The sequence below is a fragment of the Ctenocephalides felis genome, unplaced genomic scaffold (assembly GCF_003426905.1).
Source record: "Ctenocephalides felis isolate EL2017-DRISC unplaced genomic scaffold, ASM342690v1 CF-g0.4_SCAFFOLD_00662, whole genome shotgun sequence".
Lineage (NCBI taxonomy): Eukaryota > Metazoa > Arthropoda > Insecta > Siphonaptera > Pulicidae > Ctenocephalides > Ctenocephalides felis.
In genome coordinates, this window is record NW_020536816.1 from 1 (window position 1) to 21,162 (window position 21,162).

The following is a 21,162-nucleotide window of genomic DNA, read 5'->3' on the forward strand; positions in this document are numbered from 1 at the left end:
TTAAAGTAAACTGTGTCAAAAACTTGTAGTGAGTTTAATTCTGTTTTGCAGGAAACGGGGTCCTTTCTTGCATGCTGTTCATAACAGCTCTATCTGTGACTGGTCTCAGGATGAGCCCCGGTCTTTGCTTCGGGCCATGAGCATGACAGTGTGCGACTTAGCTGCAATTACAAAGCCCGGAAATTGAGAAGCGAGTAGCTGAATTGGTTAGCAATGAGTTCTTCCAACAGGGTGACATTGAACGAGAGATAAATTAAACATCACACCTATTGTTAGTGATTAAATTATTTATGAGATGTATTGGGGAGTATACTATTGAGGAAGTAATGTAACTTTTATTTTAGGATTTAATGAATAGGGAAAAAGAGGATGAACTTCCAATGATGCAAGTTGGATTTATTGACTCAATCTGTATACCAATTTATGAGGTAATATTCAATTTTAAATTTGTTTTTATAATATGTCTTTGTTAATGTTAAAATGCTTTTTTTATAATTTTAATCATAACATATCTGTTTTCAACATTATATACAAATAAATACATAATTCTTTAAGTTTTTTATGCATGATGGAATATAAAGTGACCATACGTCCCGGTTCGGTCGGGCCAGTCTCGCATTTCCACCTTGTAGTATAACTTTAAGTTGAAACTTTGCATTTACTTGATAATAAAATTGCAACTACATTCTAAGGCGGGTTTTAAAAGTGCCTTTCACATAAATAAAGTTATAAAATTTTATAAATTGATTTTTATTGTTTTTATTTAGTTACAATGTTTATAAATATATTTTATTATTTTAAATCATATTCATTTTTTTATTAAGCTGCCATACCGGTTTTGACATAAAAGATATAGTTTCTTATAGAATAGTGTATTATAAAATCTATATCATACTATATTTATTACATAGTTTGTATGTGTAGTATATGTCCTGTACATGCTAAATATAGTACACAGATTTCAAAAATAATTTTTCTTGAAGTCAGTAAAAATTTTGGAACATAGCCATATAACTTTAAAAAAAAAATTAAACGATTAATTAATTATCGGAACTACTAATAATTACTGATTAATAATTTAATATTAGCATTCTCGATGATGATTATATGTTTTATATGTACTTACATAATTTTTTATAAAATATATGTAGGCTTTTGCTACTTTATCAAACAAATTGGAACCTCTTGTCGAAGGCGTATTGGCTAACAAGAAGCATTGGCTGGAACTAGCTTCACAGAATAATAAAGAGAGTAACTCTGATGAAGATGCTGAAATTGAAACAAATAGTTTATAAATGTAGTAATTAGTTAGAAAAATATAAATAATATATATATATATATATATATATATATATATGTTTATGTGTACATATGTTCACATTTTCACATATATAGAAATGTAATTAAGTGCCTCATGAAATGACCTTTATCTAAATGCCTTAAATTGAGTTAAATCAATGAAGGTTTTTTTATGGTGATTATAAAAATGTAAGTATAGTTTATAATTATTGAGGCCTTTGCTAGTATTTATCAAATATATTGTAAATAATATAATTGTGTGAATACTGAGCTACTATCACACAAAACTAAAAAAAAACTACAGAAAATGATAAAACTAAAATCAATATGAACAAAATCACTCCTTAATATTTATAATATTTTCTATCGTATCATGTTGTACTGAATTTGACTTTCATGATACTTTGGACCAGTAATAATGACAATATATAATTCATTTTATTTCGGCAAGCAGTGCAATTGATGCTTATTATTTATTATTTATTGTTTGCGTTGATTAATGAATTATTCAATATTTAGCTTATCGAACTTGTTAAAATTCTGAGAAAAATTCTCAATAAAGTAATACATAACATGAAAGTGTTAAAAATACTTTCTTTAATTTTGGAACCAAAAACTGTCGAATATTAAAATAAATATTCCTGTAGAAGTATATTTTGTGTGAAATAGCTTTAGTTTATTACATTTGTCCTGTCAGTCTCTATGTGTGTTTAGAAACTAATTAAATAATTATTGCTAGAGTGTAGTGTGCTTTATATATAATATATTTTATATGTTATGTTTTGTTATTGTGATATTATATGTTCTTAAAGTTATTTCAAAATTTTTAATGATTTCTAATGACATAGATTTCAAGTGAAGTAAGGTTGTTTAAGAGCAAAATTGTTTTTAAAATATATATTTTATTATTGATATATTTATAGAGTGATTTTATAAAACTAGTTTTATAAACATAATAGAATAATAATGGTATTAGTATTCTTGCATTATTTTATAACCTAGATTCAAATGAATTAGAACTTTTTTTAATGTTAGTACATGATTGAAACAATCAAATTTAATTGTATCATAACTAAAATTTTTGACTAATGAGTTTAAATTGTTTGACGTCGCAAAAAGTATGATTTTTTTTATAATGATATTAATTAAAGAAATTTATTGACAAGATTACTAAGCTTTTATTTCATTAATTTATGTTTGTAGGACTATAAAAGTAAAATATCCACTTTTATGGTATTTTTTAAAAATAAAATGTAATTTTAGAACTGATACCAGACAATTACAACACCAACTTAAGAAATATGCTTTATTAATAATTATAATCTTTTGTGAAATAGTTATTCAACATATGTTTCCCCAATGCTCAATGTAATGATTCATGTATTTCTGATGTTGAGAAACATAAATGTGTGGGTTATAACAGAATGTGTCAAAACTGAAAATGTGGCTTAGTTGTAGTTTAACTGAATTACTAATTGTGTATAAAAAAAATTGTCAGTTTTCAATCGATTTGAATGGTATAAATCTTTTTTGTAAATAACCATAGGTAAATAAAAACATGTTTGAGCATATGGGGTCATACATGAATCATGTTATAAATGTTTTTTGTTTTTGTTTTGTTAATTAATCTGTGACAAACAATGTTATTTTTGTATGTTTTTTTTGTTTTACAGTTGTCTCTAAAAATGAATAATGAAAAAGACAAAATTTTCATCAAATATGAAAAGTTTAGGATATTCATAATTATTTTATAGTGAATATATAATATATTTATTATTCAGATACATAAATGATAATATATTTTTCACTTTTACTCACAATGCTTACATTGATGCAAAATAAGATTTTTTTTATAAAAAAATATTTTATTCTTTGTGACCAATACTAGAAAAAATTGTTCACAATTTAGACATTTTATTTAGCAAATATTCAAGCATGTTGATAACTGCTACCTACTTTATGTCTAAATAATTAAATCATTACCAAATTTTGAAATAATATATTGTAAAATAGTTTAATTCTTAAAAACAGTGTGAATTAAATGTCCATTTATCGTGAACAAAAAGACACAGTTATCGGATTCTAATCAACTAGTTAAAAAGCTAAGTTGATTTTCAGCTATAATTGATTTCTATGATTCATAATTTAGCAGTAACTAAAAACATGTATATAGTTAGCAGCAGATTTACTATCAGCAGATTATTTGTGGACGTGACTTTTGCGTAGGGGGTATGGTCCATATTTGAAACTTAATTTCTCGATAAATAAGTGTAACTAGTGATGTATGGCATCGTGCCTTAAAGCAAATTGCTGGAACTTCCTGTACTGTAATGAAATATTCGAGGAATAATAAATGCTTTCAAATAGATTATTATAAATACGGTATTTATTATTCTTATTTTATAGACAAAATATAAAAGCTTGGACAATGACGTTTATATATGTTTACAGAAAAGTAAATAAACAAAATTTAATCAATTGGATTTAAAATGAAAAAAGTTGTCTAATATTTATAAGAATTATACAAACTGAATTGCAAATGTTTAGAACTTTAGCTGGAATTATAATTAAAATCCGAATTATTTTCGATGTTAAATTTTTTTTGGAAATTAAAAAAAATCACAAAAAGCAATCGTTTTGTCAACACAAACAGAAAATATTTTGAACCGTTTAAATCGGATGCTTAGTTCTCTCAAAAACTGCCATTTTTTGAACATTTAGCTCCATCGAAACGGCTGGACCAACTTTTTCATAAAGCTAATCAGCACGTCTCCTTATCAATAGGAATCAACTATTTTTTGAATCATTCAAATCCGTTGTTCCATACACACATATACAAACACATCATTTTTTTTAAGGTATGCCAAAATGCTCAGAAACCTCTGAAACATAAAGATATGCAAAAATTTTCAATTTCGATTTTTAGACAATTACAATAACTTACTCTACGGAAAGATAATAAATTGTATGATATTAATTAATGTTAAGGGGGTTGTTCGGTTTTTATTATTTTTTTTTTTTTGATTTTGAGATTTTTTGATATTATGAAAGCTAAAAACCTTAGAATTTTTTTAAAAAAAAATCATCTCAATATCTATTTTTTTGACGAAGTTATAGATATATATCTCTATATGTATGATCCTCTGCTGCTCTCTTTTTCATTACAATACCTCATGCACATGACCTTTTTAATGTGTCAGCATCTTTGAACACCATGGTGTATTAGTACATTAAATTAAATGGTGTATTTAGTACATTATATTAAAAACTTTAAATACGTTTTTCTCAAATTGACTTTTTTCAATGCGGTGCCACAAATAAAAAAAAACTACAAGTCGGTCTCCTACTTTTTTTACAAATCAGCTTTAAAGTCAAACGTTCCTTAACATCCCGTAATGTGGTACATTTACCTCGAGGTAAGAGCATTCAAAGATAGTTTACAAATCTATGAGCTATTACTTATATACGGATTTGTGGAATCACGGGAAATATGATAATAAAACACAAAAATTGATATCCTTATTTATATTATGTTACAAATATGTTACATACATAAAGTATAAATTAAGTAATTAATTTATTTATATATTGACACAATTGGTGCTCAAAAGATTTTGATAGGGATTAAAGTATGTAAAATAGGATATATCGCTTCTAATTTTTTTAAGATCATTTCGTAAATGTAAATGCCGTAATCAGTGTTAGCTATACCAATGAGGGACAAAAAAAGCCCATACCCTATGAAGAATGCAAGCAACTTGTGTCTAGACAACCAGCTCAGAAGGAAATTTCTTTGCAGGACTAATTTCACAGGAGGCTTGCAATAGATTAGTAAATAGCGAATTCGCACCATTTCACTGTTAGTCACAACATAATATTTATTTGGCACTTCGCCCGCAATGCTTTCTGGGGCTTGGACTCGATTCCGATTTGGTTGGTCTAGAAATTAAAACAAGTTAGTAACAACTAATACAAAACAAAGTAACTCTGGTATTTAAATGATTTTGATGCCATTTTATAGGCCTTTTAGAAAAAATACCAACTTTCAACTCCCTATCTCATCATTTGGCCGATATATCAGTGAAAGAGCCGCACTTGTAGAAAATGAAACATGAAAAATTATTCACCTTTTCATGCACTAACAATTAATTTTTTCACATTATTTGTTATGAACAACACAGCCAAGATCAGTGTGAATAGAATCACATCAATATTTTTTTCATATCTTTTATATTACCGACAAAAAGAGAGTTTGAAAATTTTCACATGTTTTCACTGATATCTCGGCCAAATGATGAGATAGGGAGTTGAAAATTGGTATATCGTATTTTTTCGAAAAGACCTATAAGAAGGCGTCCATTAATCACATGAGGTTTTTCGGAGGAGGGGGAAATTTGACAAAAAATCACGATAAATCACATGGTGGAGGAAGTGGTATACTAAGATATCACGTGTATTTATTTTTTAACTGATTTTTTTTAAAAAAAATCAGACATTTTCAAAAAAAGTGGGGATGGGGTCCAAAAATCCATAAATTCTCGCTCACATGATTAATGAACGCCTCCTTAAATAGCATTAAAATCATTTAAATATCAGGGTAGGGCCGCTTCTGTTTGGAAACATGCCCATACCCTTTGTTACAAGAGTTAATTCAAGACATTTATTATTAGTGTAAATTAGAGTTTTTAAACTATATCAAGGATAAATAAATTATATAATATTGTCAAATATCGCGGACCTGATGCATGCTGGCATTTAACATATTCCTCATGGTCAATTAATTCACAGAGGGCTACACAAGCCAATTCAGACCCAACTTTGCTGGCTCCCCAGGCAAATCCAGTAGTACTATAAGGAAGACTTACTGAAAGCTCACTTGTCAGGTAAATTCCTTTGCCAAATAATGAATTCTGAAATTTAAGAATGTGTTATAATCAGTTTTAAACCTACTTCAATTTTAGACGAAGAGAAATTATTGTATCTGCTCGCACATGGCTCTTGAAAGTAACTAGACTAGACTAGATTGAATTGACTCAGAATATTTCTTAAAACATAATCATAATTTTGTTTTGACAACTTATTTATTCTTTTCACCTTATTCAAATGCTGCTGTAATCCATGGTGCATAATAGAATGAAAATTCTCTAGTTTTGTCCCATGATATGCAAATATAGTTCTATGACCTTTGGCAGCATTTCTCCACCTTGATTCATTGGGGTGCCTGAAGTAATATGCCACTTGAAATATGTAATTAGGTTTTGGAAATGGGGCCTCACAGCGAACTCTGCTTAAAACGGAGTCGAACTAAGCAATATAAAATTATTATCAGAGTCTTATATAATAATATTGTATTTCTATGTATGTAAAATACAATAAAATCTTTGAAATGAGTCAATAATTATAAATAAAAATTTAACCAATTAATAACGAATAAACAAAAAAAATATTTTTTATAACATTATTACCATTTTACCATACCAAATGACATGATTTCAAAATGCAAATATTAATATGATGTAATTTGCGCAAATGAAATTACATAAGCAAAATTATTAATTTTTGTTGTGAGATGCCTTTCGTATTAGCTTTGCACAACTAGAACATTTCTACTAGATTTTATCCTAGTTATTTCCCAGTATTAATATTATTAATATCAATATAATGTTAATATTAACTAGTTATACAAACACATTCTGTTTCCACAGTCTTAAGATAAGGCTCACGCAAAGTTATAAGGACCCAATAGAGCAAATCGATGACATAGTCGCGCACGTGATATACATTGGGCTCGGTCACTTGCTGAAGAAGTATTGCTATGGGCGGTGATTCTTCCACAACTCTCAACTGTAAGTATAATTTAATTACATAAAACTTTTTTCACTTTAATACATACACATGTGATAATTGCCACATTCACTAACTTATTGTTCTGTTTACCGGATACCTTATTGCTGAGATATTTCAAATATATTTTAAGAGTTCATGTAGTCTTTATATAAATATTTAACTGGCATTGTGTTCTTCAGCAATTACAACTATCTGGATTAATTCTTCAGCAATTATAACAAGCAGGTATCTAAATAACTTTGCTGTTATTAGTATATAATTAGATGTGATAATATTAGAATACTGTTTAGGGTAAGAATCATATAGAAAAAAATACAAATTGTAAGAATTATATTTAAATTAACATATAAAATCCGTAATGACTATATGAAGAGACTAATGTGTAATGCATAATGCATGATACATTTTAGACATCAGAATACATTTTTGAATAAATCGTTATTGATTTCTAAAACACATTAAACAACATTCTTTAACAAACGCTACACAGGTATCAAACCACATTAATTAATTGCATGGGTGCATTTTAATTTTTTCCAAGGTTCAGTTTTCTTAGTATCGTATTAAAATGTTTTAAATATTTCCAAATCCTAAAATAAACTAGTTACTTAATAAAACGTATAGAAAATATTAGCACCAGTAATTCTATGTCCTTGACGCCATCCTTCACGAAAGCCGGCGGAAACGGCTTGAGAACGGAATTGAATCGGTAACTTTGGCACGCGGCCACAAAAAGGCTCCATTTCATGTCGACCGCCCTGGAGTCCTTTTCCAGGATATTGCGCAGGTGGCGCAGTTTCTTGGCCCGAAGTTCTAGCCCTTCTTGCTCCGTTCTTGGCGTAACATTAGTTTCTTCACATATATAGCCTTCAGCTGGTGTTATAGGGCACGGATCGCTTGTCAGGAACTCCTCATTTACGCTCTCTTCGTGACCCTCCATTATTCAGTTTTTTTGGGTATAGGAAATATTTTATAAAAAAAATTACCTTAGAAAATTAGATTTTCGGTCAAAATAAGGTTATAATATTACATGCCAGCAAAAGAACAAGATTCGCTTGGCAAACGATTACATCTTTACGCAAACGATAAATTTTAATGTTTATGAGCAAAGCAGACTTTTTTTTTTTTTTACAAAAATGTTGGTGGAGCTCAATTGTTTCGAATTTATAAAACAAATACTACGAATATGAAACGTCAAATCTGATGAGTGACAGTATGACAGCTAAAAAATAAAATGACAACAAAATTTACACATTAAGCTAGGTGTAAGTGGTACTAAGGCAAGTTCCATGAAGTTTTATTATTTATTTATTATTTTTTTTATTATATTGTCTAGGATATTGTTTTTTTATTTATTTATTTATTATTTTTTATTATATTGTCTAGGAAGTTTTCGATGCGTTGAAGAATCGAATGCGATTTGTAGAATTCAGATTGATATATTTATATAAAAATTTCAACTGTTCATTTCGAAAATAAACTTTGCGCTTTTACTAAAACTAATCCAAATATTTCCAATTAGTTTCTGGTCAAACTATTTTGACAAAATCCATAAAAGCGAACCAAGACAATATAAAAATGAAACCAACAACTGAATTATATTTCGAATTCCTACAATTTGTTTTACGAATATTCACAGATTTGAATATAAAAAATGGAGGCAGAAAACCAAAGTTGTACTCAGATTGGCTTGGATGGAACGAATTCATTATGTGACCAAATGTGCACAGCATATGCAACTATTTTAGAATGCCTTATACAACCGATTTTTTTGAAATATTCAATAGAAAAGTTAAAAAGTCAATCATTTCCAATGCCAAAGAACAAAAAGCATTAAGTATTGATGTAAATGACATGTGTATATGTTAGAGAAAAGGTACCAAATATCATTCAACTGAAAAGAGTCGCTGTCAATTTTTCACATGAAATATATATATATATATATATATATATATATATATATATATTTTATTGAGGTGGCAGCCTAAATGAAACAAAAGTTTCCTTTCCATAATAAATAACGTCAGGTACTGAAATGTTTAGATATGTTAACTTTTACAGACACAGAATTCAGGTTTTTCTCACCCAAGCCGCACGTGCAATGCACATGTTAACTCATTTTGAGAATATGTATTATAAAAGTCAACACCAATTTCTAAACTATGATATTATTTCCCAAGTTTTTGTCCAGAAAATATAGCAGAACTAGATAGAAAATGAAGATACCAATTTTGATTTCAACAAGACTGAGGTGCCCAGTGCAAAACAATTCTGTAGCATGTTTCAAAATGAAGCAATGGCTCTGTGATGTTTTCACTGTTATTCACTTTTACAAGAAAGCTTCTGTGTTTGCTGCAACGCACTGCTACAAGTAAAGGTAAAGGTAAACATCAAGTAGAGATACAAATGAAAATGAGATAGCAGCTGGTTATAAATAAACTCAAAAATAGCTGCCAACATTGCCTAAAATGTTCCAATATCTAGTATTACTCTTAAATTTAAATTAATAAATTTACTAATTTTGTATGACTTAATGTATCTTTTTCACTTTTGTTATTCCATAAAACATGTGTATGTTAGTTACAGTTTTTTTTATTTTTGATCCTGAAACATTCCTTTTCTTGCCATCATTAAATATTAAATAGTAAAAATAGGATAGGAATGGTTTAACCATTTTTTAAGTTAAGCCGGTTAAGCCATACTGAGTCATACATAAATATGTAAATAAGCATCAGTTAAGCAGTTTTTTTGACGTATCTACAGTCATAGATATAGTCTACAGTTTTGCTGAGTTTTGCCTTATGGTGGTGTTGTGGCCATACTGATTAGCAGATATTTCTTGTCTTCTCAATTTAGTCTATGGTTTTGTTTATATACAACTTGTGGGTTATAATTCGCAAAATGATGTCGAACATTTGAATCCTATTTGAATAACTAAATACATTGTACTATGTACTTTATGTCATATTATTTTCATTTGTCCTTGTAATTTTATAAAATATTATTTATTTAATTATTAACTATATAAATATGACTGCCAGACAAGAAGAATCTCCAAAATCTAAAAATATACTTGTTGCTTTAAAGGCTTGTATATCAAATATATTAAATCCTTCTGAGAGCCCTTTGGCTTCAGCAGAATGTAATTTGGAGACTTTAGAATACACAGAAGGTAAAAAAAATATTATTAGTTTCATGTTTGTCCAAAATATTTTTACAGTTGCTAATTTTGTTTAATTCAAAATTAGAAGTTTGAGTAGTACGAGATTTATATTCGGTTGAGTTAATTTTTGCTTACTTTGCAGAGTTTGGTATATTTTTAACATCTTTGACAATGGATAAGAGTGAAAATTTAGGTTTTCGACAATTAGCTGCGGTTATCTTAAACCAGTACATAGAATCGCATTGGACACCATTATCTGATAAATTTAGAGAACCAGAAGTAACTGAAGCTGCAAAGGCCCAAATTAAAACAATACTTCCTTGTGGTTTAAATGACTCTGACAGCAAGGTATTGAACTATTAAATTATTACTTTAGAAAATTGTTTATTTGTTCAATTTTATATAATATTACAAAGGTTTAATAATTATGTATTATTTAAAATATTTTTTAGATGCGTACATCAGTGGCTAATGCAGTAGCTCATATAGCATATTGGGATTGGCCTCATAATTGGCCAGAATTATTTAATATCTTAAGCCATTGCTTGGCAGGAGATGATAATAGTGTACATGGGTCCATGAAAGTGTTACTTGAATTTACAAAAGATGTCAATCCTGATAATCTTCCTACTGTTGCACCAATAATATTATCTGAAGTTTATAGAATATTTGACGCTAATAAGGTGAGAAGTGAAAATGAATAACAAAACTCTAACAATATGTTTATGAACACATATAAATTAATATTAACATAATATGCAAATATGCACTATATATAATGTGCACTAATATGCAATAAGTTATTTTGAATTGCTTTTAAAGTTTATTGATATTTTAGATTTACAGATCAAAAACAAGAGCTCAAGCAGTGCAAATTTATGTTACTTTTTGTGAACATATTTTTAGTGCATATAGTTGCAATAATGTATCTTATTCATTATGTTTACCAACTATTGCACAGTTTATCGAGCGATTTATGCACTCCTTAGAAAATGAGCAAACAGATTGCTTCTTAAGAATGCAGATCATGAAAGGTAAATGTCATGTAATATTGAGCAATACAATATTAAAACTTAAATATGATATTAATGAATATTTTTTTATTTAAGCAATATGGCTTTTAAAACGATGGATTCCACTAAAAATATTAGCGCCTTATATTAGTCGTATGGTTTCTAGAGTTTGGAATCTGTTTCAGCAAGCAACACAGGATTATCATAAAATGGTCATCAATGGTTTATGTGTTCCTGAACCTGTTTATGATTTAGATGGTTTCTGAGTCAATATTAATTTATAATCATATTTATTAGTTTTATTATTAATAGTGAATTTATACACATAATTATCTTATAGGTGAACTGTTTAGTTATGAAAAATATACAATTTTGTATTTGAGTTTCTTCAAGAGTTGCACACGGAAACGAATTCCTCAACTTGAACCTATTTTGCAAGAATTATTAACCTGCTTACTTATTTTGATAAAAATCACAAATCAACAAAGAGATGAGTGGATTAAAAATCCAGATTCTTATCTTGATGAAGATTTTTTTGCAAAGCCAGATCCAGTAGCTGTAAGGCATAAGTCTCTTCTATTATTCAAGGTCAGTAATGTTTAAGAACAAATTTTGTAATCTTGTTTTGATTATTTGTTATACTTTAATGAAATATATTTTATTGTGATACTGTTGTTTATGTAGAACATTTGCGAGGAGTACCAGAAGCAATGTTTTGTTGTATTGGGCCCTGTATTGGTTCAGTTTGTGCAAGTCTCAGAACAAGAGAAAAAATCAGGTGAAGAAAATTGGTGGAAAGGTCATGAGGCTACTATGTATGTATTAGGATGCATAAAAAGTATTTTGCACAAAAATTATTCAAATATAACTGAGCTAAACATACCTGAATTCACAAGAAATGCATTGAATCATTTATGCCATCCAAACTTGGATTTTTTGGTTGGTCGATGCTTATGGTTGAGTGGAAAGTTTGTAGAAGCTCTTGCAATGCAAGTCATGATGCGTTATTTAGAAGTTTTACAAGGAAACATCGATTATAGGAAAAATGATGTCATAAAAATTTTGGCAATGGAGACATTGATCAGTTACTGTGAAAATTTACCTTTGAAAAATGATGATGTTGTGAGCTTATTCTCAAATTATATGCCTGAGTTCTATAATGGTTTAATTGGAATATGCCAACATTGCAAGTCAGCAGAGCTATGTCTCTCTTTACAAGCATTAATAGCATTGGTTAATGTAACATCAGTGAGTAATTATTATGAAACAGTGTTTGTAGAATTATTTATTTTTACAATGAGAACCTCAGATTTGCTATTTTAGGATTTAGATGAAATTTAGTATGGTGATAGAGTTGATAATCAAACTGAACTAAAAACTTAAAATATTAGAGGCCTATAAAAAGGAGTTTAATTATAGATATTAATTGAAGTTTTGAAAAATTGACTCCGTGCAATACGTATGCGTATGGTATTATATATTAATAATGTGTCTTGGTAGCTTGGTCAGAGCTAGTTTTTACTTTTTGCGCTCGGATTCATATATAAGAGTTAAAAAGGAGTGGTCTCAAATTCCATCACTGTATAATTTTTTTTAAAAAAATATTTGTTTATGCTTGAATAGTTAAATATTGTGAAAATATTTATGATTATTATCCCAATGCATATATTTTGCAAACAAAAATTGATATATTTGAAACAAATCTATCAGTTCATATATTATATGTGTACATTGGGTATTAGCAATAAAAAAAATTACAAATTTTACAAATTTATAAATCAAATATATTATAAATTCAGATAATATACTACTCATTAGTTCAAATGCTTCTTATCTGTTTATTTGTTAACAATTATGCTTTTTGCGCATGATTCTTTGTATTTGTCAAAAAAGTAGACGACAGACTCATATATGTACTAATACAAATTTATTTCAGATATATCAATTTTTGTTCTCTGAATATATGCAATGAGTTAATATTATTAAATATTTTTGCAATATCTAACTATTCAGGCATAAAAATAAGTTGAAAAATATAAAAGTCAAATTATATGATGACGAACATAAATCTGATCATTTTTAACTCATTTATCTAAAAATTCGAGCTCAAAAAGTAGAAGCAAGCGCTTAAACTGATTGAGCTACCGAGCTACTTATTAATATGAAAAACCGTACGCATAGGTATTGCGCGCGGTTTATTTTTTAATACTTTAATTTTTATAAGTAAACTACTTTCCATGGGCCTGTAGTATTTTAAGGTGTTTGGTTTAACTATCAACTCTCATCACCACTCAAAGTTTTATTACAACCTCAGAAGAGTAATCCTGAGTTTAATACAACTTTGAGACATTATGATAAAAACTTTTATGATTCAATAGACATCAAATTAATTTTTTTTTTTAATTAGACTAGAGGTTTTATTGACGACTTAGTTTTTAAGTAATGAAAATTATTTTATGCTTGCTCATATTTGTTACAGGTAAGTTCCAGATGCCCAGAGCCAGTAGAACAAAAAGTTATACCTCTACTTTTAGAAATATATAACAAGCTTAATAGTGACCCACATGTTTTTAATTTAGTTCTGGAATTGATAGGAAACTTAATGAAATCTCGCTATGAGAATGCAGTTACTTCTACATTTGTTCCTCATATTGTCGAAATATTTCGCGCAGGATCAACTACTGTAGAGAATGTTCAACAATGCATTGCTTTAGAAGTTTTAAAAGTTATAGTAAAAAATTCAAAGTCTCCTTTGAATGATGCTTTATTAAAAGTTGCATTTCCTCAAGCTGTTGAATGCATCTTATCCACAACTGATCATGCAACTCAACAAAGTGGAGGCGAGTGTTTACGTGCATATTTATCGGTATTTCCAAATGAAGTATGCAGTTTTAGAGATGGTGAAGGCTTAGTTTATTTTGTGAGAGTTGTATCTCAGCTATTAGATCCCAATACTTCAGAAAAAGCTGCCACTTCTGTTGGTCGCTTAGTTATAACGTTAATTATGAAAGCTGGCAATTTATTGGGTGAACAAATGGATGTGATTTTAAAATCTGTTTTGAGTAAACTTCAGCGAGCACAAACTCTGAGTGTAGTAATGAGCCTTGTAATTATTTTTGCTCATTTATTCCTGACGCAAATGGATGCAGTTATTAATTTTTTGTTAACTGTGCCGGGACCAATGGGAAAGTCAGCTCTAGATTATGTGCTGACAGAATGGTGTACAAGACAACACCTATTTTATGGGATGTATGAGAGAAAAGTTTGGTGAGTTTTTTTTTCAATAAAAAATCATACTAAAGTGAGAGTTCTAATAAATCAAAATTTTATCTTTTTTGTATATTTTTTTAAGTGCTCTGGCATTATGCAAGCTTTTTGAATATATTATCAGTTCAAATGATACTCAAATTACAAACATCAAAGTTAGAGCTGACACTTTTGCTGCTATTGATGAGGAACCGAAGGAGAGCGAAGAAGTATTTATAGTTTTTAAAATATTCAAATTACTTTTACTAGAGCTGTGGAATCTTATGGAAGGAGACCACACCGATGATGAACAAGGTAAATTTAGAGAAAATAGTTTTAACAACAAGAAGAAACATTCTTAGTATTTGATTTGTTTTACTAAGTTTCAGGAGACGATTACGAAATCACTTTTGAATCAAATGATGAAGATACTGATGATTCGGAAGATGAAACCATTGATGACTCAGATTATACCAATGAACCAGTATTTCAGGTAAGAATATTTTTATAGAGGTATTTTTTTTATATTCACTTCAATGATAAAGTGAAAAAGCTAAATTAACTGCTTCCTATACTTTAGTTACATGTGTTCTACATAAAACTTTACTGAAATAATTGTATATATTTTAACATTTTAGCTTAAAATTTATTTGAAATATTAAATTTATATTTAACTTGTTTTCGCCAGCAAGTCGAAAATGCTAATCTTGTGTTTTATTCTAAATCAAAATTTAACTTTTCGTCGACGTTTGACGTCGGCCGCTATCGAAATTTAACCGATTTCGAAATTTAAAAGCTATTCGATGAATTTGAATCGCGCTAAAATCTCGCAGTGATTAGGTTTTTACTATCGGCGGAGTTGTTTCGTTAGGTAAGTGCAAAATTTTATCCACGTTTTAGCCAAAACCCCTCAAGTGATTTTGAAAATTCAAGCACCGTTCGAAAGATCTCAGTTGGGAATCGTGATTAGTTCTTGGTAATATTCGACTAAGTCATTTTTTTTGTAGTTGTTGAAATTTGTTTTGATAGTTTTGATGACATTTTTGATAAAGGATATCTTTAAATATTACTTACCTACGGAAAGGCAATTATAAAAATTCATTAAAGTTTGGAATAGTGGACCGCGTAAAAATGTCAAACATCTATTATAATAATTTTGAAAGTTGCTAAATTTTAACTCCTATTGATTATATGTCGATTATTTACAAACCTCGATTAATAAAATAATCTAGATAAAATTAATAATTGATATGTAGTTTTTGCTTTCTAGTATTATCATGCAAATCTTATATCATAAATTATTTTTTTCATTTTCAGATTTGTATGAGAAGCCATTTAAAGGATTTTATTCGTACGTTTGCTAAGAGTCCCTCATTCCCGCCTTTCGTTGAATTTCTAGATAATGAAGAAAAAAAAATCTTGCAATTGTTTATTACAGATAATTAAACTCTCAGTAATTTTAGATACATAATAAATTATTGGTAAATAATGTTACAGCTTCTAATTCAACAATGACTTATTAAGAAAGTATTTTGGAAGATATATGAACAAACTATTATAGGTACTAAACAAAACTAATGATTAAATATCGTCGCTATGCGCGTAATTGTTTATTTAATATATATTTTTATAAACTTCTATTACTTTAAGGAAAATTTTAGATACAGTTGTTTATAGCCATGAAATTTTGCCAAATCATTCAAATTAATGACTGATAATATTTTATATATTTACAAGAAATTAATGCGTTTCTAAATTAAAGTGTACTTTTGTAAATAAATAAAAGATATGTAATTTTGTAAATAAATAATAAACTAATGATCACTATAAATAATCACGATGACATTATTATAAATAAATGAAATATATTTTGAATATTTTAATGAAAATCTATCATTTCAATTTTCGCAATGTGTTGTATATGTGAATGTTTTTGTTTGATCAGAAACTGGTATTAAGCATATTTTAAAATAACAAAGAGGTTTAATATTTGTCAAATTCCGTAACAATTACGCAAAAATGATGAAATATATTGTTTTTTTTGCGATAATGATAAATGATAAATAATCTACGCTTACTATCTTATCTAATCTCCTTTCTTTTAATCCGTCTGAATCGCATTTAATGTAAGTCTTCTTGTAGTCCCGGTGACCAGGGCATTTGAACGACAAATAAAATGGAATTCGAATTTAGTCAATATTTTATCAATTGGCTCACCTCACTTTTGTTAATTTGTGTTATAAAATGGCTTTTTATCAGTTACGAAAATAATTAAAAACTAGCTATAAGTGGAATTCTGCCTATTGTGGAAGTGGAAACTATTAACACTTTTGAAAAAATTTTACTTCAAAAAAATTAAATTTTTGTCAAAGCGCGCAAGTGCCGCGCCGCCGTCTAACGCTTAAGCATTGGTACGGAACCCATAGAAATGTAAAAAAAACTAGTTGTAAGTGGAATTCTGTCTTAAGGCAATTAGGGCATCGTGCCTTAAGGCAAATTGCTGGAACTTCCCGTACCAAAAATTATTATCTTTTAAAAACGATACATTTTTGAAAAAATTTTACTTCGAAAAAATAAGATTTTTGAGAAACTATAAATTGGACAAAAAATTACTTTTTTTTGAAAAAAAAAATTAAAAAAAAAATATTTTTCAAATTTTTTTAAAAAAAAAAAATGTTTTCTATATTTTGACATATTTTGGAAGATCTGAAGCAATCGTACTGCTTTAAATGCATAGAGACAAAATATAAAGCGCGTAAGCGCCGCGTCGCTGTCTAACGGGTAAACATTGGTACGGAACCCATAGGAATGTAAACAAAATTTTTACTTATTGTTAAAATCTCTATAAAATATCTGATAATTTGATGTGCATATGTCTAATCATCATTTTTGACCGCCAAATGGCTTTTTTTTTTACTTTTTTCGTTAGATCTCCGAAACCGCTAAGCCTGCTCTTATAAAAATTTGATCAAATCTTCATCTTGTTAATACAAGTAAAATATTTTTTGAATTATTAAAATCGGACGCTCCGTTCTATTAAAAACTGAGGTACCGTTTTTGGCACTTTTTGCCCCATATCTTCGGAACGACTAGACCTACCTCCGCCAAAAACTAATCAGCACGTCTCCTTATCAATATGGATCGAATGTTTTTTAAATTATTCAAATTGCTTCATTCGTGTTCCCGAAATCGTCGACGAAAATTTGTATCCGCACACACATACATACTACGCACACACACACACACATACATCCATTTTTTCTAAGGTATGCCAAAATATTCAGAAACCTCTGAAACGTAAAGATATATAAAAATTTTCATTTTCGATTTTTTTGCGAATACTATAACTTACCCTACGGGAAGTTAATAATACTTATTGTTAAAATCTCTATAAAATATCTGATAATTTGATGTGCATATGTCCAATGATCATTTTTAACCGCCGAATGGCATTTTTTTTACTTTTTTCATTAGATTTCCGAAACTGCTAGACCTGCCTTTATGAAAATTTGATCAAGTCTTCATCTTGTCAATACAAGTAAGATGTTTTTTGAATTATTCAAATCGGACGCTCCGTTCTCTTAAAAGTTACCGTTTTCGGCACTTTTTGCCCCGTATCTTTGGAGCGGCTAGACCTGCCTTCGCCAAAAACTAATCAGCACGTCTCCTTATCAATACGAATCGAATGTTTTTTGAATTATTCAAATCGGTTGATCCGTGTTCTCGAAATCGTCGACGAAAATTTGTATCCGCACATACATACACACACGCACGCAAACACACACACACACACACACATGCATGCATCCATTTTTTCTAGGGTATGCCAAAATGTTCGGAAGGTTTTGAAACGTAAAGATATATAAAAATTTTCATTTTCGATTTTTTTGCGATTACTATAACTTGCCCTACGGGAAGTTAAATTTATTATAAATTGATTTTTTTATAGTAATTAATTTATCATGGAAATATGTAACATTAAGTTGCCAATTCATATTCAATAACAGATGAAAACTGAAAGATCAACGTTTGTCCAAAACATGCCGTTTATTTCCGACACAATCTTTATAATCTATCTATATAGATCCATTGGAATAACGATAGATAAAATATAACTTTATAATACATAGCTAATATAATCGTACAGAGGCTTGTTGAATGACATGATTCAATTGATTCTATACATAATAGTGTCTTTTAACACTAGAATGACGGTGATTGTATATCCGTTTTGCCTGATTGAGTCAATTTGACTCAATCGTCAAAAATGCAGGCCATTTAAAGTGAATTTTTTATCATAAATAAACCTTATTCCAATCATTTTTTGCAAACATATCTTTAAATACACTTTCTGCATTTGCGACTAATGCCATTGCTTCTGTTTCTGTTGCATGACACTTGTACCTGGTAATTTGCACTGTTTTCAATATTTTGTATATTAGATAAAGTCAAAGTACCTCTCGGCTTTATTTTCGTAGATACCGCCTAATTCTTCCGCCAGTTGCAAAAGAAATTCTTTTCTTGGCGCTTTTTTCAGTCACATCTTTATATATGACCCAAGCAGTGATTGCTGCCAAATCTGCAGCTGACCAAAATTTGATTTCAAATTTACTTAGGTTATTTGGCAATTTACTGAATAAATGGGCACCTTGCTTTGCTTGAGAATAATTTTCATCGACTGTTATGTTTTCGCCATATTTCTCTGATGCCATAAGTCAAAATGAAAGATTTCAACTAAATAGTTTGCAACAAATAAATTTACAGCATTGAATAAGCCCATTATAACATGATACCTTCCCACCAGAACGTTTATAACAGCTTTTTATGAAAAGAAAATAAGTTACAAGTGTCTAAAACGGTGAGTCTTCGTATCCAGCAAAATAGGTATAGCAGATATGAATTATTGGAAGTAAGAGTAGGGAGAAACAGAAATGACTTTTTGTATACGTTTCATTGTTCCATGAAAAACCAAAAAAATATTTTAAAAAATGATATAAAATTTGTATGTATATCACATTAAAAGTGCGAATGAGTAAAATTGACTCGCTCCGTCATTCTAGTGTTAAATGTGAAAAACATGAGTGTATTATATTTGACACATACTTTTCTTTGGGAAAGATTAAAATGATATCCATACAGGAACCAATAACATATTCTGCTAGTGTTGACTATTTTGATTTTGAATATTTTTTAAATGAAATAAAATACTTAACTACGTCTGTTTTTTTATAGAGATGAATTTTATTATTACAATTACGCAAGATGCCGCATTGCCGGGTATTTTCTATATTTTTCTTGATAACATTTTGCTATATTATATTCAAGTGAAATTCGGTCACCACGGCTTGATATTAGGCTGCTCGAAGCTGGTATCGACCTAGGACCTCTGATTCAAGTCCCATCGAATATGAATCACGTTCTGGAAAGATAGGTGAAGTTGAATATTAATTGATGAAAACCGGCAAATAAAAAATATTAGATCGATTAGAGAGGATTCAAGTGCATGACATTTTAACCTTACCTTAAGCTATGTTATTTCGTGTGAACGAAAATTTTAGTTCCCACCAAACGAATATTTTAGAATAGTAGAATAGGATAATTATTAATCTAGATAGTATAATAATATTGCAGATTCTCGGTGCGCACTCTCCTTTACAACAATTACAACCGGCGGCGGCGTTCCGCGATTAGCGGACACGATGATATCAAATTAATAAAACATAATATTCAACCTGTACGTATCAGCTGAATCATGTTCCGAGCGAACAAATACAAGCTGTATTCAATAATAAACAGTAGTTGTACATGTTATATACGACAGGCAGTGCTGTGATGTATGTTGAGAATATTTATTGATTTCATTTTTTTTTTCATTGAATTTATTAATTTAAATTTAATAAGTACATCGCCGATGGCGCGACCTTTCGCACGGACCAGTTACTCGTGCTGTGAACAAGGTGCAAGATTTCTTGAAGTTAGTGAAAGTGATGGTTCAGTTAAATTGATAATCGATACGATTCGGTACGGTTATTGTGGTATGCAAAACTGTTCTGTAGTCTGTTAATGAGGCATAATCAAATATTTGCATTTGATAATAGAATTACGCTTGACAATGAAAATGTAAATATAATGTTTATCTCGAACGGTTACAAGAGAATTAGGAGCGCTAATGCTCTCAACCCTTCTATTTGCAGTCAACAAACACTCCTGTTGTCTTAAATTATGTAACTCTGTAATTCATTATGTTTATAACACGAAATATTATAAAATTTATGTCTTTGAAATTGAAATTACTAATGAGTTAAATTTATGCTAATTAATTTAAAAAAAAAGCTTTTATTTATGCAGTGTAATAATTAACTTTTTTAATTTAAAATATGTATTTTCTCTTCGTTTTTAGCATAATCAAACGCAGCCTTGGTCTTCGCATTCTATCGTAAACTAAATAACAAAGTTTGTTTAAAGTATATAATATAAATAAAATAAACAAAACAAATTTATTGTAGTGTGGTAATATGAAAAAATGAGAATGGAAATGAAAAATAAGATTTAAATAATAGTTAAATAATCTTAGTTTTTAAATATCTATTATTT

At 28.9% G+C, this 21,162-nt stretch overlaps 2 protein-coding genes across 4 annotated transcripts; one reads left to right on the plus strand and one right to left on the minus strand.

Moving 5' to 3' along the window:
- Positions 1-1,160: 1,160 nt before the first annotated feature.
- LOC113367034 (mono [ADP-ribose] polymerase PARP16-like) lies at positions 1,161-9,479 on the minus strand. 3 transcript variants are annotated; one of them, XM_026608680.1, is made up of 6 exons: positions 7,784-8,284; positions 6,988-7,143; positions 6,394-6,603; positions 6,038-6,209; positions 5,037-5,238; positions 1,161-1,269 (listed from the first exon to the last, which is right to left on the minus strand). In XM_026608680.1, exons 1-6 carry the CDS (start codon positions 8,084-8,086, stop codon positions 1,233-1,235), a joined length of 1,080 nt encoding a protein of 359 aa, XP_026464465.1. In that variant the 5' UTR covers positions 8,087-8,284; the 3' UTR covers positions 1,161-1,232. The 3 variants fall into 3 exon arrangements, with proteins under 3 accessions (XP_026464465.1, XP_026464459.1, XP_026464452.1); XM_026608674.1 differs by lacking the exon at positions 1,161-1,269 and adding an exon at positions 9,373-9,479 and having other exon boundaries at positions 4,904-5,238; positions 7,784-8,132; XM_026608667.1 differs by lacking the exon at positions 1,161-1,269 and having other exon boundaries at positions 4,904-5,238.
- A 690-nt stretch (positions 9,480-10,169) lies between these two features.
- LOC113367057 (importin-9-like) lies at positions 10,170-16,014 on the plus strand. The gene is made up of 11 exons (XM_026608689.1): positions 10,170-10,318; positions 10,452-10,657; positions 10,762-10,992; positions 11,148-11,343; positions 11,419-11,580; positions 11,663-11,910; positions 12,007-12,570; positions 13,802-14,589; positions 14,675-14,883; positions 14,958-15,061; positions 15,886-16,014. Exons 1-11 carry the CDS (start codon positions 10,177-10,179, stop codon positions 16,012-16,014), a joined length of 2,979 nt encoding a protein of 992 aa, XP_026464474.1. The 5' UTR covers positions 10,170-10,176.
- The last annotated feature ends 5,148 nt before the right edge of the window (positions 16,015-21,162 follow it).

What these genes read in the sequence shown, in the direction of transcription:
- LOC113367034 (XM_026608674.1), bottom strand. Translation starts at nt 8,086, where the DNA reads ATGGAGGGTCACGAAGAGAGCGTAAATGAGGAGTTCCTGACAAGCGAT. An exon ending in TCAAGGACATAGAATTACTG is followed by an intron (nt 7,144 to 7,783) that starts GTGCTAATATTT and finishes TTATACTTACAG; the next exon opens with TTGAGAGTTGTGGAAGAATC. An exon ending in AGACTGTGGAAACAGAATGT is followed by an intron (nt 6,604 to 6,987) that starts GTTTGTATAACT and finishes TATATTGCTTAG; the next exon opens with TTCGACTCCGTTTTAAGCAG.
- LOC113367057 (XM_026608689.1), top strand. Translation starts at nt 10,177, where the DNA reads ATGACTGCCAGACAAGAAGAATCTCCAAAATCTAAAAATATACTTGTT. An exon ending in AAGAATGCAGATCATGAAAG is followed by an intron (nt 11,344 to 11,418) that starts GTAAATGTCATG and finishes TTTTTATTTAAG; the next exon opens with CAATATGGCTTTTAAAACGA. An exon ending in ATGTATGAGAGAAAAGTTTG is followed by an intron (nt 14,590 to 14,674) that starts GTGAGTTTTTTT and finishes TATTTTTTTAAG; the next exon opens with TGCTCTGGCATTATGCAAGC.